We start from the raw sequence: 16,252 nt of genomic DNA on the forward strand, positions 1-16,252 counted from the left end.
TGAATTTACATTTTCATTTTATTTTTAAATCATTGGCTTATTTCTTCCTGGCCTAAGTGATTTTATCTTGACATCAGAATATAAATTTTTCAGACTAATTCTGCCATTGTCTACAGGAAGGGATCTTACAGAAGCTGCAGCGAAGTGTGGAGCAGGAAGAAAGCAAATGGAAGATTAAAGCTGATGAGTCCCGAAGAACTATTAAGCAGGTATTTAAGAAAGGGCTTACAGCGTCAGTACTGTGCATGTGGGTGCTGTCTGGGAAAGTGATAATACCACATATGATAACAAGGTCAAGAACCCTGGATTCAGAGTTAGTTTTCAAATATTGCTCTGTCCATATCATGTTGTATTCAAGGACAAGCTAAGTCATTCTTCTGTACATGTTTTTTTTCTTTTCTTGGTAGTCTTATTTATTTCTGTCATTTTCAAGAGTGTTGTGAAAGTTTTGTGTGTGTGTGTGTGTGTGTGTGTGTGTGCGCGCGCGCGCGCGCAGGTTGTCCTCTGACCTCAGATGCACAGTGGCTTGTATTTGCCTCTCTCCCAAATAAAATACGTAAATATTTAAAAAACAAAAGTAAAAAACCTCTAAGTTGGAATTTCCAACATGTGGTCCTGGATAGAGTTGGATGTGGCCCAAACATTTGTAGGTTGTGCCAGGTCAGTTCAGGAGACAGGCACCCCTGCGAGTGTAACGTGCCTTTGCAGTTCTCCTCTCCAGGGTGGAAACCTGTGTCCTCAGTGCTTCTCTTTTATGCTGTCTCACGTTTCAGATGCAAGCCTCCTTTACATCTTCCGAGCAAGAGCTGGAGCAACTAAGAAGAGAAAACCGAGACATAGAAAATGTATGTAACTTGATAGTTACACTTATAAACCGTGAACCCATTTTTAGCATTAATGTTGCCCAGACATCTGTTTTAAGATTACTTTTGTGTCTAATAATATGTTTTTATTTTCTTGAATAGTTTGAGTTAATACAGTTTTAAATTCTTAAGGATCCTAACTTCCATTATGGAAAAGCCATTGAAGGAAAAATTAAATGTATTGACTTCCTTTTGTTGTGTTGACAGCTGAGAAGAGAACGAGAACACTTGGAAATGGAGCTAGAGAAGGCAGAGGTTGAACGGTCAACTTATGTGACAGAAGTCAGAGAGGTACTTACAACAGAGTTCTTCAAACTTGCTTTCTAATCACATTAAGTCATGGCAGTGTTAAAAGTGTTTCCTTTTAAGTTGTTTGTAGAAGAGCTTCCGAATAGCTACCAAGTATGGGTCATCATGGAGATCAATCTTAAACTTTAAACTTCATTGCAGCTGAAAGATCTGTTGACTGAATTGCAGAAAAAACTTGATGACTCATACTCTGAAGCAGTAAGACAGAATGAGGAGCTTAACTTGGTAAGCAGCTTGCCCTCCACTGAGCTTCCAGTCGACTCTGGAGACACATGTGCTGGTGTGCCGACTCCACCAGACTTCTCCTCCTGGCTAACACCTTTAGCTTGGCACTTCTGTTCGGTAGAGCCAGTTTTCCTCCTCTGATGTCTCTGAAGATGGTTCTTCTTTCTTAGCTCCTAATAATGGCATGTTTGGCTTCTAACTCTAAAAGTTTTCTGCCTTTTATAGCCTAATTTCTTGAACAGTGTTACTTTTTGGTGAATAAAGAAACAAAAGATTGGAGGAGTTGTAAGGACTGTAATAAGGAGTTGTGGACTGTAATAGTTAACTAGGTTTGCAACCTGGAGGAAGCTGGTTGATGCTTGCAGACGTGTTCTTCGTTTTCACTAGTCTTTCTAAAAGTAAATTTCAGAACCTTTCAAAGTAATTTCCTTTCTGCTTGTTCTTTTGAGACTGGGTCTATTATGTAGACTGACCTCAAACTCACAGTAGCCCTTCTGTCTCAGTCTTTAGCTGGGATTACAGATATGAGCCAGTGTTCATCAATATATTATCTAACACATAATAAACCAAAGTAACTGACTGACTCATTGACTGACTTCCTCCCTCCTTTTTCTCTTTCTCCCTCCTTTCTTTCCTTCCTTGTAGCTCTAGGAATTAAGCCTAAGACTTTATGCATAATAGGCAAGCGTTCTATCTCTGAATTATATTCTCAGCTTCCTTTTACTTTTAATTTTGATAGAGCATTTTGCTAAATTGCCTAAGGTAGCTGTGAGTTTTTTTTTTTCTTTTTAGCTCAGGCCATCTCAGCCTCCCAAGGAACGGGGACTGTAGCAGCACCAGGCAGCTAGGGATTTATACTGACTGTTGACTTTCTGAGCTGTTAGATAGGCATAGCTGTCTTGTGCTGTTTTATACACTAATCATTGTATCTTCCTGTGATTTAAAATATTACATGTTATTTTTTTTTAAAGTATATGAGCATACTCTAGGAAGAATACAGTAAGTTTCTCCTTACCCAAATTAATCCTGCTCTTAAGAGTCCTCTCATTTAGCTCTACACACATACAACCTATCTCATTTATTTTCATTCCTGGTTGCTGTTTATTACAGTAGTTATGTTTATTAAATTTGGTTTCTTACAGTTTAAAAATTGTTTTTAGGCTAACATATAATACTGGATTTCATCATAGCATCCGACACTTTCCTGTCGTCCCCTCTACCTGGTTGTGTTTGTTCCTAGTTAGCATTTTTTTGCTGTGTAATCCCGGCTAGTCTTGAATTGGCAGCAATCTTCCTGCTTCAGCTTGCATAGTATTGTGATTTATTAAGGTTTATAGGGAAGTCTTCACCATGATGCCCAGTAAGACAGTGTTTTATTAGAATTAGCTTTTAGAGTTGTATGAGGAGTAAATACAGAGTACTATGTATACCATGTATGTATATGTACATGCACACACCCACACACACACACACCTAAAATTCTTGTTCTATTTACTGATGCTTTGTTTTAATTAAACCCATGTCCAGTGCAATATAAGACTAGTTTTGTACATGTACTTGCTATATAGTATACCTGTCAGGCCTATGGTATGCCACCCTTGTAAGCCTGTAGTGTGTTTTAGAAGGTTCAGGAGACTGTTTCAAGTGGCAATTTATTTTTTTTTTTCTTTCTTGTGATTGTAATAGTTGACCTATTTAAAAAAAAAAAAAAAGAATTTGCGGGGGGCATGCACACTGTTTGTGCACTTATGCCAAAAGATGAGCCTCTCTGCCATTTAACCGAGCTTTCAGTTAAGTACAAAATTCAAAAGCTTTAGGCATTTAAACATAGCTCCCCAAATAAATTGTGCAAGTGGGAATTCCCCTCCCTGTTTTAAAGGTCAGTGTATTTATTGGTTTGTTTGTTTATTTACTTACTGTTTAGTCTCCAGAAGTGTTTGGAAATCAAGTTTGTGCTGGGCTGCAAACACGATATTTTTTTTTTTTTTTCTTTCCAAATATTTTTTGAGACAAGATTTCTGTTTAGCGCTGGCTATCCTGCAATTCCCCCTGTAGACCAGGTGGCCTCAAACTCAGAGATATGCCTGCCTCTGCCTTCCATGTGCTGGGATTAAAGGTGTGTATCACCATGCCTGGCATTACGTTTTTAGGCAATGTGGATGATTTCCTTTTTATTTAATTGCAACAGTTGTGAGAAAAGAGGTATTATACATGGACACTGGGTTTATATGAAGCCTGTTAGCTATTGAGAATCCTATCTCAAGACTTTTTAAAAACAAATAGTTTATTTTTTGTATTTGATTGTTTTGCCTGCTTGTATGTCTGTGCCTAACATGTATGTCTGGTACCCACCCAGACCAGAAGATGGAATTAGATCCCCTGGGACTGGAGTTATGAATGGCTGTGAGTCACTGTGTAGGTGCTGGGAACTGGTACTCTAGCTGCTAAGCGTCTTTGTAGCTGCTTAGCATTTCTTACTGGTGCAGTTTAGGCTAGAGTTACCTTACACCAGTGTTATCAGAGTTACTTAAACTGTTCATTGTCTTAAAGTGATAAACAGTTGACTCTTTAAAAAATTTAGATTTATTATTTTATGTATATGGGCATTTTGCCTGCATGTATTTCTTTGTAAAACATGTATTTCTTGTACCTGTGGAGGCCAGAAGAGGCATTGGATGCCTTTGAACTGGAGTTAAAGACAGTATTTGGGTGTTGAGCATCAAACCAAGGTCCTCTCCAAGAGTAACAAGTGCTCTTAAACACAGCCTAGTCTTCAGCATCCCAACTGACTAGATTTTTTTCGTTGGGACCATTGGCTCTCCGATAATGACAGACTTATTATTAATTATGAAAGTTCAGCCTATAGCTTAGGCTTGTTTCGAACTAGCTCATATAACTTAAATTATTTCTATTAATCCTGCCAGGTGGCTTGTGGCTGTTACCTCTCCTCCTGCACATCTTGCTTCCTCTCCATCTGCCTAGTGACTCCACCTTTCTTCTTCCCAGCATCCTCTGTGCCCCCCAAATCCTGCCTACCTCTTGGCCACTCAGCTTTCTCTTAAACCAGTCTGAGTAACACATTTCGCAGTGTACAAAAAGATCATTCCACAATAAAACTATATACGATGAGAACAATTATCTGGTATTGTCTAAATTGAAAGGGAAGGTGTGTTAAATGAAACTATATCCAATAGGAACAGTTACATTTACAATGTTCAATCCATTTGTATTTGGCATATAAAGAAAAAATATATCCTTATTTACTCTATCTTTATGAGTCCAAACCCCTGTTCCTAATTTGCCTTCTATCATACCTAAGGAAAATTGCAACTATATAACTACCTCATCTTCAACTCCATGGAAGACCCAAGAAGGATATGTTACCTGAGCAGTCAGAAAGTGCAGTGCAGACCACTTCCAAAACTAAGAAATGATAGAGATATCTGGCTACCTGGACAGTCACCCTAAGGTTCCTCTGTAATGCTGGGGATTCCATCTTCAGCCTAGAATATCTGACAGATTTTTCTGTAAAACCGGAATTTTGAAGGACTTTCCCTCCTTGTCTTGGCATGTCTAGCAGTCACTTTCTTTCTATTTTTGTCTTGCTTGTCCAGTTTAGACAGCATACTGTCAGCAGTTAGGCAAGAACAGTTTCTTGCCCAGTGGTTGGTTTCACCACATTGAAAACAAATTCCATATAAGGAGAAAATATATCCTTACTTATTCCCATCATCTCTCAAGCAAATCAGTGCTACCATGAGCAGACATGTCTCATTTTCATGAAAATCCCTATTTTAACAAAACATTTTAAATGCCTTTTTTCCGTCAGTCTTTGAAGACCATCTGTCTATCTAAAATATGTTTGACCTTGAAAACATACTTAACATGATTATAATTTATAGATGACTAACTACTAATCTGCATTTCTTTGTTATCCTAGTTTGTAATAATAACTTTCAAGGACTAACAATTTACATTGCATATTTAAATGAGTTGCATAGATACAATACCTTAAACGAGTAGAAATGTATGGACAGTATGGTCTTACAGAAATAACCTTAAATTTGTATCAGTATACAAAAATCCACACCAATGTAAAATATTTGAGGCTAGTTGTTCAAAAGTAGACTCGACAATCTTCCTTTTTATCCCACCGTTTCTATATTATATCCTTCCCTTTGCTGTTCAGGAAGAGATCCCTGAATCTAGTCTCCTTTGTTCATTTTTTTATCTGATTATGACCAATAAGAATTTGTAACCAACCCCCCTAAACAATGACAGACATCCATAACCCATCAAATGATCAAAAACCACCCACCCCATGTCTTGGGAATGTGGGCATTATGTTCTCTAAACTGCTTTCTGTTATCTGGGGGCACTAGCATCTTTGGGGACCCTGAAAAAATTAGGATAGTGGTCAAGTCCTGGCTAGAATAGTCTGTGAGGCTGGACCATCTCAACCAGCAGCCCTGAAGCTGTTTTGGATGCAGAGCTCTGAGGAAACTGCAACAGGGGCACTCTGAGAGGCTGCATCACCTGGACCATTCATTTTCATTGGTGTCTGGTCCCTTGCTCTGAAAACACATAAACTTTTAAAGATTACATACATACCTGCATTAACACAAGTATGGAATGTACAGTGCCCACAAGTCAGGTAAAGATAATTTTTCTATGTTTGAGCAGTTAAAATATACGTCACCTGTCTTGTAGGTTTTTAAGCTTTATTTCTTTATGTCTGTAGCCAGGATTTTCAGGTGGTCTTCCCCGATCAAATCTAATCCCTATCAATCTTGAATGAATCCAAAGCCTTTCGCTTTCTGTGGATACAAAAGCATAACCTCTTCCCCTGTGTAACATATTTCTTGACTTCCATTTTGATATTAAGATATTTTTAAAATATGTAGGTTGGTTTAATTTATTTTTTATAATCCAATGTCTCTCAGCAGCTCTTGTTTGCTCATCAGCAATAAAATAATTTAAAGTTAATACAGATTCAGACTCTGTGTGTTTTGCATCTTTTCATGGCTTATCCTTTTTATATTTTTATTTTTTCTTTAAAGACTTATTCTTAAACATTTTCTTCTATGACTATCTATACTCAAATTCTTTTCTTTCTTAATTAGGCCCATGTACATTTTATACACACTGTTACTTGTTTGGAGCGCCCCCCCCCCCCTCCGTCTGAACCTGCTTTTATCTGTAACCTTTTCTATTTGCTTGAACAAAATCCTAAGCAGGTGCAGCTTGGCTCATGGGGCACTGCCCTCAGGGAGTGGCCAGGAGATGCGACTGTGTATCATGGCCTGTATTAGAGACTGCAGGACTAGGAAACCAAGTTTGACTCTGTTTTTGTGTGTTTGGAACCTTTTTTTTTTTTTTAGGTCTTATGTGGAGATTCCTGACCCCATGTTGGATGCTGGTTGTAGTCAGACTTTTTTGTTGGGACCATCACCTCCCCAACCTCCAGTGACATGGAGACTTATTAATTATGAAAGTTTGGCCTATAGCTTAGGCTTGTTTCTAACTAGCCCTTATTATAACTTAAATTAACCAATTTCTGTTAATCTATGTCTTGCCACATGGCTTATGGCTGCTACATCTCCTGCACATCTGTTTTCTCTGCATCTAGCTGGTGACTCCACTTTTCTTCTTTCCAGGATCCTCTGTGCCCCCAAAATCCTGCCTAGCTAGTGGCCATTTGGCTTTTTCTTAACCAATCCAAGTGATACATCTTCACAGTATATAATAAAATTATTTCACAACAGACTTTTTTTTTTTTAAACAGAACTCTAGATTATAGGAGTGTTTTGAAGCTGACTGTAAAGTTTTCTATTTTCCTTTTAATTTGGAATAATTTTAATAATTATGAACTGTAACTCCTTTAAGAGGTACTTTCCTAGTATCTGGCTCTGGTTTGGGGTTGACCGTTTCTACACTAAACTCTAGTTCATTCTGTAGTTTCTCTTAGGTTCTGCTCTGCAGATGGGATCTCTGCTGCCAGCTCTTCTGTTCCTTTGGTCAGTTCTTAGCTAATCCACTGTGCATAATGGCTGTTTAGAGCTCATTCTTTCTTAGTGATGCCTCTAAGCAAATAAGTATGCAAAGTAAGTTAACCATTCTGTTCTTGTGTTTCTATAGTTGAAGACACAATTAAATGAAACGCGAACAAAACTTCAAAATGAACAAAGTGAGAGAAAGAAGGTAGCTGATGATTTGCATAAGGTAAGACATTGCTTGGTCTGGAGACTGTCTCCCCAGCTTATTCTGTGTACAAGTCCTGGGCAGACACACTATAAAACTGCTTTTGTCTTTTTGGGTCCTTAGAAGTGTAGACTGCTGGTGTGTGGGGAAAAACAAACTTTCACTTGCTTCCCCATTTGAAGTTACTTTTTATTTTTTTACTTTTGAAAAATTCTTTAAAATTATTATTTGATGTGTGTGGGTGTTTTGTTGGTATGTCTGTCTATATGCCACCTAAGTACGTGGTACCTTTGGAGAGTTTTGGACCCCCTGTAACTGAAGTTGCAGATGGTTGTGAGCTACATGTGGGTGCTGCATGTTTGGACTCAGGTCCTCTGGAAGAGCAGCCCCTGCTCTTTGCTGCTGAGCCACCTCTCCAGCCCTCTAAAGTTTTAAAATAAGATTTGATATTGTCATTTATTTACAAAGTACATTTCTGTTTGTTTATGAGTAGGAAGAATGTATAATATCTGTAGTTTCAGAAGTTTGTTCTTTTCACTCAGTTCTTTGTACCAATATCTGTTCCTTCTCTTCCTCTTCTCCCACACCTATTCTTCTGAGACAGGGCTTCACTATGTAGCCCAGGCTGGCCTTGAACTCAATGACTTAGCTTCCTTACTGCTGGATTGCAGGTGTGTGCCACCATGTCGAGCACAAATGTTTTTCTTATTCTCATATTCACATTGATGATTTCTTTTAGGATTGTATTTCTTAACTTTGCTTTTGGTTAACAGGTTATTTGTCATTCTGATTTGGTGTGTTTTTAGTTGTTCTTATATGCTTTAAAACAAAGATGGCTTGGAACTCTGCTAGTATTTATGGGAGATTATATATATGTCAGAAAAATTACATATGTCACTTTCTTGGAATTGCAAAATCAAGAATTTGCACAGCTTTAATTTTGTTACCTGCACCAATTACTGGGTACTTATGCTAACAGATCTTTTAAAAGTTTCTCATTTAAATGTCATACCATATCATTTCATAAGAATACGAAAACTATTTTTGTTGTTCAAACTTAAAGCTTATTGTCATTAATACAGAAGACAAAGAATTGAGAAATGCTTGAAAATTTCAGATTATTTAAATGCGGATTAAATGTTAAATGGCGATTCAGGAAGTTTGTATTTTGTTTTGTTTTGAGACAGGGTCCCACTGTGTAGCCTTAGTTGGTCTGTAACTCTGTGTAGACCAGCTGGCCTCAAGCTGCTTCTTGAGCTAGGATTAAAAGTGTGTGCCACCATGCCCAGAGAGAGTACAAACTCTTAATTTAATTAGTTTTATTATTTTAAGTTTTGGCCTATGAGTCAAAATAGAAAAGAAGTAGTTTTAGCAATTTCTCAGACAGTATTTTGAGGACATTAAAACACAGGTGCTTAAAGATGTAGATTGGCCCTGGTATGTGTGATGGCTAAAATGGCAAGGGTAGTTGGCAGTCTATACAATTAGGAATATTCCATTGGAATTGGAAATGCACATAAGTATTTATGGACTGAAAGTGTTAAGAAAACACTTTGTAAAACTTGCAGTGTAAAACCTAGCATATAATCGAGCCCATTCATAAGACATTTTCTGCTAGTTTTCTCTAAACTTGTTTTATGTTCAAAGAAGGACTCAGAGTAGGAGTCGGCAAACTCAGTTTTGGATTAGTGGTCTACACGTGATATTTTTATGTGTTACATTGAGAAACAAAAACTAGAAAAATTTAGAAACGTAAAAGTCCAAGTGTGGTGGCACACACCTATAATCCAACTGCTTAGGAAGCAGGAACAGTAGTTCAACACAAGCCTACTTAATGAGTTCAAGGCCAGTCTGAGCTGTCAGGCTGTCTCTAATTAAAAACATAAAAAACATAAAGCCTGTTCTTGAATGTGAGCTGTACAAAGCAGATTGTGGGTTGGATTTGGCAGACTTGTAATCTAGACTAAAACTTAAATATCAGTGTGGTTATTCCTAGTTTTAATTTCTTTATACAGTTCCTGTGTTTGAATTACTGAAAGTGTGAACACATGTTTTTATAAGCTGGTGGGAAATGTGGCTATTTTCATTTTGGTGACTAAAGTTTTACATTGTACACTGAGAAGAGCTTTAATTTTGTACAAAATACATATTCAGGTTATTTCTTTTGTGTGCTTTGATGTATCTGCTCCCTGTTGCTTTTGTTACAGGCTCAACAGTCACTGAACTTTATCCACTCAAAAATTGCACTAAAAGCTGCTGGAGACAATGCTGTTATTGGGAATAGTAGTGTTTCCCCAGAAACGGTGTGTATTTCCTTCAACCCCAGGCTATTGCCTTTTAAACTTTTTGAAGAACAATCATGTACAGGACCAGTCAGTGGCTCTACACTGTGCTTCCATGTTTGGGAGAGGGGCAGACTTGGGGCTAGAATGCTGCTTGTTAACTTCATGTGTGGCCTAGGGGAAATTCCCTAGTCTCTCTGCTTTAGGTAAAAACAAAAACAATAAACCATGGTGATTATCACCTGTCCTGGGTTGTAGGAAGGAATAACTGAGTACATGTAAAATCCCTTGAAGAGAGGGTATCTTCAGCAGGAAGAACCCTGTGTGTGGCGCCTGTGCCTGGGACTGTTGGAAGCTAGCTCTCCTTTGTGGATGAATTTTTTTAAAACATGGTCCTTTTATCTTCTGGAAGGAAAAAAAAATACATTATTTACAGTATCCACAGACTAGATTTTTCTCTGTGGCCATCATTTTATGTAGCATAGTTTCTTTCATGCCAGCTAGTTTGTGCAAGCATTTTTCTATGCAATTTTTACTGTTGCTAATTTTTTAAATCAAGGTTCAGATTTTCTATATTTACACTTTTTAAAACATTGTTTCTCTTTTTTGGTTGCCTTTTCTTCTTTTCAGGGAGCTCCTGAGAAAGAGACAATGTCTGTGAGTCTGAATCAGACTGTGGTCCAGTTACAGCAACTGCTTCAGGAAGTCAATCAGCAACTCATGAAGGAGAAGTGATCCTGGCTGTGGGGTATGGACACTAAGTATTGCTGTTTGTTTATGAATAACGGTGGGGTAAATACATACACAATACATAAGCTGATCAACTTTCGTGTCACAGTAGAAAAGATCCCCTTTTTATACCATCTCCCCACCCACACTGCACACCCCCCAATTTCTAGGTGGCAGCTTTGACCTTTCTCTTTTTGAAGTTTTTTGGTCTAGAGGAAAAGAATCCTGCATGGTTAGTTACTTCAGCTTCTGTCAAGCAGCTTCTCTGTGACATGGCTACCTGCCTGGGTTGGTCTGTTGTCATGATGCCTTCAGTTTGCCATTAGTTGATTCTGATCCTAGTTCAGGGCAAGTATCTGCCCTTCCCTTTGTGACTTGCTTTTTTGCTTTGTTTTGTCAATGCTGGGCTGAAAATGAAGCCATCATAACTTTGTAACATGAAATGAGTATACAACATTTATTGTATACTTAAAGATGGGAGTGTTAGATTTCCATAATTTCTGTAGGTTGGAAGCTGGTTTGGCCTTTTTTTTGTTTGTTTTGTTTTGTGGTGATTTGCTCAGGCAGTGCCTAGGCCTCCACTGTGTTGGAATTACAGCGACACCACCATATGAACTTGGTATTTTGTTTGTGTTTGCTTTTGTAGATAATCTAAGAAATTTACTTTTCTGTGCTTGAAGTGAGAGTTTTGCTTTGGGAGAAATAATAAACCCACCATTATTAGATCGTGCTATGAGCTTGTGTTGTCTAAGTGACTGAAGAAAGCTCATTTTCAGCAGCATTTAAAAATGCCTTGTATTCCTGCTGGTGAATTCAGGCTTTGTTATCTATGTTTTGCTTTCTTAAATGACTTAAATCATACTGCCTAGGGCAGAGCATTTGAATATACACAGAATATTTCAGATAATCTTCTTTTGAGGCCGTTTGCTCTAAAATAATGGTGATACCCTGTTGGCACAAAGGGGCAACTCAAACTGCCATTCAGAACCTTGGGGACCAAAGGCCCCACCCAGGGACAGGTTAGGTGTGTGAAAACGTTGACAGACTTCCCTTGTGGTATGGCAGGCTTGTACAGTCACACCTTATCTTTAGGATATTTTTCCTTTAGCCTACCTAAGCTCATGCTCTTATAAATGCTAAGAAAAGTGTCTCCTTATCTCAGACACTCCAGACAGTGTAAGCTTCTTTTTCCGTTTTTGAAGTTATGTTTCTGACACTTTCCTTTCCCAAATGGTGACAACCTTGCTTTCTGCTCATAGAGAACTTTTTGCATTTCATGTCTTCTTCCCATGACTTCAATCTGACCTTTTCTTTTTTCTTTTCTTTTTTTTTTTTTTTTTTTTTTCTGTTCTGTAGATCCCTTCCTTTAATCTGTCCTGGAACTCACTATGTAGACCAGGCTGGCCTTGAACTCACAGAGATCCACCTGCCTCTGCCTCCCAAGTGTTGGGACTAAAGGTGTGTGCCACCATCACCTTGCCAGTCTTATTTTACTTATTAACAAGTATTACTAGTAAGTAATTTTTCTCATTGTGTTTTTCTTTCCTTGCTGTAATTTATCTACTCTAGAATAACTTCTATGTTAAACCATTTTGCCAACATTATTAATGATTTGCTGAAGCTTTTCTTCTCATACAGTGAGTGGCACAGATATTGGAAGTATGGACAAAATATGCTGAGTCTGCCAACTTGGTGCTATGAAAAGGGCTTACTTATTAGAGAGCTTTAAAACAAACAGTCCTGAGATTGACTACTACCTCCTGGCTTCAGACTGTGTTTGTGCTTATTAGTGATAGGGTCTGGAAATTCAGCCTGTTTGGCACTGGCACCTTAGGTTACATTATCCTGAGCAACACTAATGAAAATAACTTCTCAGGGTTGTTCTCTTTGTAAAATATGTCCCTAAAATCTTCTTCTGAACCCTGAGCCTCCTCTAGTTGTCATTACCATCTGTGTGAACTGCTCTGGGCACTGCAGGAAGTGCCAGGGTGGATCTCATGAGCTGTGTATGGGATACAGCATTTGGGTGCTTGTCTTCCGTTGTTCTAAATGGGTTACTTTCTTATCTTTTGCAGAGTGAAGTCATTGGAAATTACTCGAAGGCGTTGTATTATATTTTGCCAAATGAAAGCCTTATTTATGTTTCACCCTTTCTACTTTGTCACACACTGAACAGTTTTGTCTTTTCTAACCTTGTTAGACTACTGACTTACAGAGAAAACACTTAAAAAGCCAACTCTGTAGACACCTCCAGAGTTTAGTTTTATAATAAACTGTTTGAATTAATAGACCTGAAAATAAATGTAATCTTTTACCTTATTTTGCTCAAATTGTTCAGAAGATCAAAGTGGTGTAGACGATGTGAAATATAACATTTTAATACTGATGTTGTACACTGCTTTACCTAACATTTGGGAAGTAACTGCCTCTGACATCAACTCAAGGGAACACTTTTGTTGCTAATGTAATCAGCAAATAAAGGGACACTTACTATTCAAACACGACTCACTCTAATTCTCACTGAGTTTTAATAGGTGTCATTAGCACTTCAGATCATTTGGAATGCAGTTTTTCTAATTGCAACCACCAAACAAGACAAGTCTTGTCGATCCTGCAACTTCCTGACTAGACCTTTGTGTCCTCTGTGGGACAGGGCTCTGTCAGGTACCACAGTGTGGGTGATAACAAGGATGGTGCACGCATTCGGGTCCCATCCGTCACGGAGAAGGGCTCCTTTTTACTATTTACTACTGTTGTTTTAAAGTAACAACTGTTAGATTTTTCTGTCCAGAGACTCTGTCATATGCATTCTTTTCTGTTGGAAGGGAGGTGTGTGTGTCTGTGTGTGTGTGTGTGTGTGTGTGTGTGTGTGTGTGTGTGTGTGTGTGTAGGGGAGGGCAGTGTTTTCTTCAGATGGCAATAATAATTGACAATTATCTTGTACCACGGAGTATTAAAGTACCTTTTAGTATTATTGGTGTTTCTTTTTTTTTAATTTCTTTTTATTATTTGTGCATGGGTCATTTGCTTTTATTCACGTATGTGAAACACACATGTATAGTGCCCTTGGAGGCCAGAAGATATTGAATCTCCTAGAACAAGTTTAAAGACTTGTGAGATGTCCTGTGGGTACTGGGAATCCAGCCCAGGTCTCCTGGAAGAGCATAAGTTCTCTTTTACCATTTATTGCTATTTTTTTGAAAAAGCAGTCATGCTTCTACCACATGCGCTATTTTGAAGCAGATCTAGTGTTAAACACCTGTCTTAGCATTTCTATTGCTGTGAAGGGAACCTTGACCACAAAAATATCTAATTGGGGCTGGCTTACAGTTTCAGAGGTTCAGTCCATTATCTTCATGGTGAGAAGCATGGTGGCATATAGGCAGACATGGTGCTGGAGAAGGATCTGAGAGTTCTGCATCTTGATCTGCAGGTAGCAGGAAGTGAACTGTGTACTGGGTGTAGCCTGACGGAGACCTCAAAACCCACCCCCCACAGTGATACACTTCCTCCAAGGCCACACCTCCTAATAGTGTCACTCCCCAAGTACCAAGCATTCACACACAAGTCTGTAGTGGCCATACCAATTCAAACCACCACAACACTTGTCAGATTGCAGTTGGTAAATAGAGGCAAGAGGATCATGAGTTAGACGCTAGCTTGGGTTACAAAGCAAGACCCAATACAAAACACCAATGGCCTCTTTTGTTTTAAATGTCAGCTCAATCCCCTATTATTTTGCACCCCTCCCTCAATGTTGCAACCACACATTAATGCATCTTTTGCCTCTGAAGTGGTGAGACATTCACAGTACTGCTCATCTCAGTTTGGGACATGAGTAATTTTTAATGATATTAAATGATATTAATTTTCCTATATGAGACCATGTTAGAAGTTTTGTTCCTGGTATGTCTATCAGTCTAGCCAGCTTCTCCACTGTGGAGTAATATAGGGAAAGGTAACCATGTTCCCATTCAGTGATGGTTCAGTTGGACACCTGTAGCTCTATGCCTTAGGTTAAATATTCCTAGAGCTGCAGTCATAGGAATGGTGGAAAGTCTTGTAGATGCTTTTCCTTTTGGTCCCAGTGCTCATCTTTCCACTGTCTTGCAACAGTGGAGGAAGGAAAGAACAGAAAATCTCTTGATTATACCACCATACCAGAACCGGAGTGCCAATTCGATTATTAAACTGAAGCTATGGGGTCTCATCAGGGTTTGTGTAAGTCATGAGGGAGCTGCACGAGGCCAAGTGGAGACTGATTGGCAAAGAAGACTAAGTTCTGGTGGCGACAGACTGGCTGGTTGCTAGGTGTTTCTCCTTTCACTCATTTTTTTTTTTTTTTAATGCTTCCCTTGAAAAATAGGCCATTTTACATTCATTGGCAGAATTCTATTATGTAACAGTATCACATGCATAGTTTATCATGTGCTAGCTAGCTTAAAAACATTTGCTTGGATTGGATATTTTATTCTTCACTAGATTACATTGAGGTAGGGAAGAAAGATACTTCTATCATCCTCTTCATTGTAGATGTGAAAACCCGGCCTTGGCTACTCGGGAGAGCCAGTCCTGAGTCTAAGCCATCCGGCCTGTGACTGCTGTGTGTGTATACATCTCTCTCTCTCTCTCTCTCTCTATATATATATATATATATATATATATATATATATATATATATATATATCTGTAATGATGTGTATGTAGTTGTAGCTAGAGAAAAATTTAAGATTGTGTGGAAAAAGTAACTTTAAAAGGAAGGGTTTTGTTCTGTTACCACTGTGCCTTTCTTGTCTTCTGATAGTTTCTAAGGGACTGTCTACCTCAGTGGTTCTCCGAAGTAGGACATGTAGACCACTTGGTACCCCATGACCTTTGATTTCTAGGGTCTTGAAGGTCAAAACCACTTTCATAAGATACCGTCTGCCTTTTCCACTCTGTTGACATTTGTGCTACTCCAAGGAAGCAGTGTCTTCCAGACACAACAGGACTGATGTTCATATAAACTCACAGACTGGAAGCATGCATAGATTACACCGATATGATCACAGCACTGCTAGGGAGAGGTGGGCATGGGCTCTCAACCAAGAAGCAATCTGTGCTTGATACTACTGGCAAAGGAAAAACCACTTTTCTCCAATGAAGTCTCAATGGGCATATAAACTACGCTTCAGGGCAGGTTCCATGCCCAGGAATATCTGACCAGCATAAAATGAGTGTAATGGTTTTGTTTTTGTTTTTTAATAGAATTTCTGTCTTATTTTGCCTTGTTTGGGCTTTTTTTTTTTTTTTTTTTTTTGGTCTTACTAATCGTTTGTTCGTATGTTTTGGTTTCTTGTTTTGTGAGGCTTTTTGCGGGGGCACTTGTTTCCTTTATTAAAGAGAAGTGGGAGGGGTTGGGTGGGTGGAAAGATGGTGAGGATTTGGGAGGAGTTTGGGGAAGCGGAAAGCATGATCAGATATGTTATATGAAAAAGTTTTTTAGTAAATTTTTTCTTGGTTTTAATTTTAGTACATTGAATATTGATAGAAATAGCAAAGATTTTTAAATCTAGAGGAATTCCTAGACCAAAAATTGGAGAGTCACTGTTTCTGCACACTGTTTCCTGTAGTTTTTAATGACATCTGACAATTATCCACACA

General features: G+C 38.4%; 1 protein-coding gene across 8 annotated transcripts in view; it reads left to right on the forward strand.

Moving 5' to 3' along the window:
- Window positions 1-13,113, forward strand: part of Ktn1 (kinectin 1) — a 100,245-nt gene extending 87,132 nt beyond the window's left edge. For 4 of the 8 annotated variants that reach the window (XM_027386554.2, XM_027386559.2, XM_027386557.2 and 1 more), the window contains 8 exons: window positions 117-209; window positions 774-845; window positions 1,071-1,154; window positions 1,314-1,397; window positions 7,536-7,619; window positions 9,806-9,901; window positions 10,511-10,628; window positions 12,685-13,113. In XM_027386554.2, the coding sequence (XP_027242355.1) occupies window positions 117-209; window positions 774-845; window positions 1,071-1,154; window positions 1,314-1,397; window positions 7,536-7,619; window positions 9,806-9,901; window positions 10,511-10,615 (618 nt within the window). In that variant the 3' untranslated portion in view covers window positions 10,616-10,628; window positions 12,685-13,113. Of the gene's footprint in view, window positions 1-116; window positions 210-773; window positions 846-1,070; window positions 1,155-1,313; window positions 1,398-7,535; window positions 7,620-9,805; window positions 9,902-10,510; window positions 10,629-12,684 lie in introns of those variants that run through there. The other 4 variants (XM_027386558.2, XM_027386561.2, XM_027386560.2 and 1 more) reach the window with 2 other exon arrangements.
- The last annotated feature ends 3,139 nt before the right edge of the window (window positions 13,114-16,252 follow it).

Source organism: Cricetulus griseus (genome assembly GCF_003668045.3).
Source record: "Cricetulus griseus strain 17A/GY chromosome 1 unlocalized genomic scaffold, alternate assembly CriGri-PICRH-1.0 chr1_1, whole genome shotgun sequence".
NCBI lineage: Eukaryota > Metazoa > Chordata > Mammalia > Rodentia > Cricetidae > Cricetulus > Cricetulus griseus.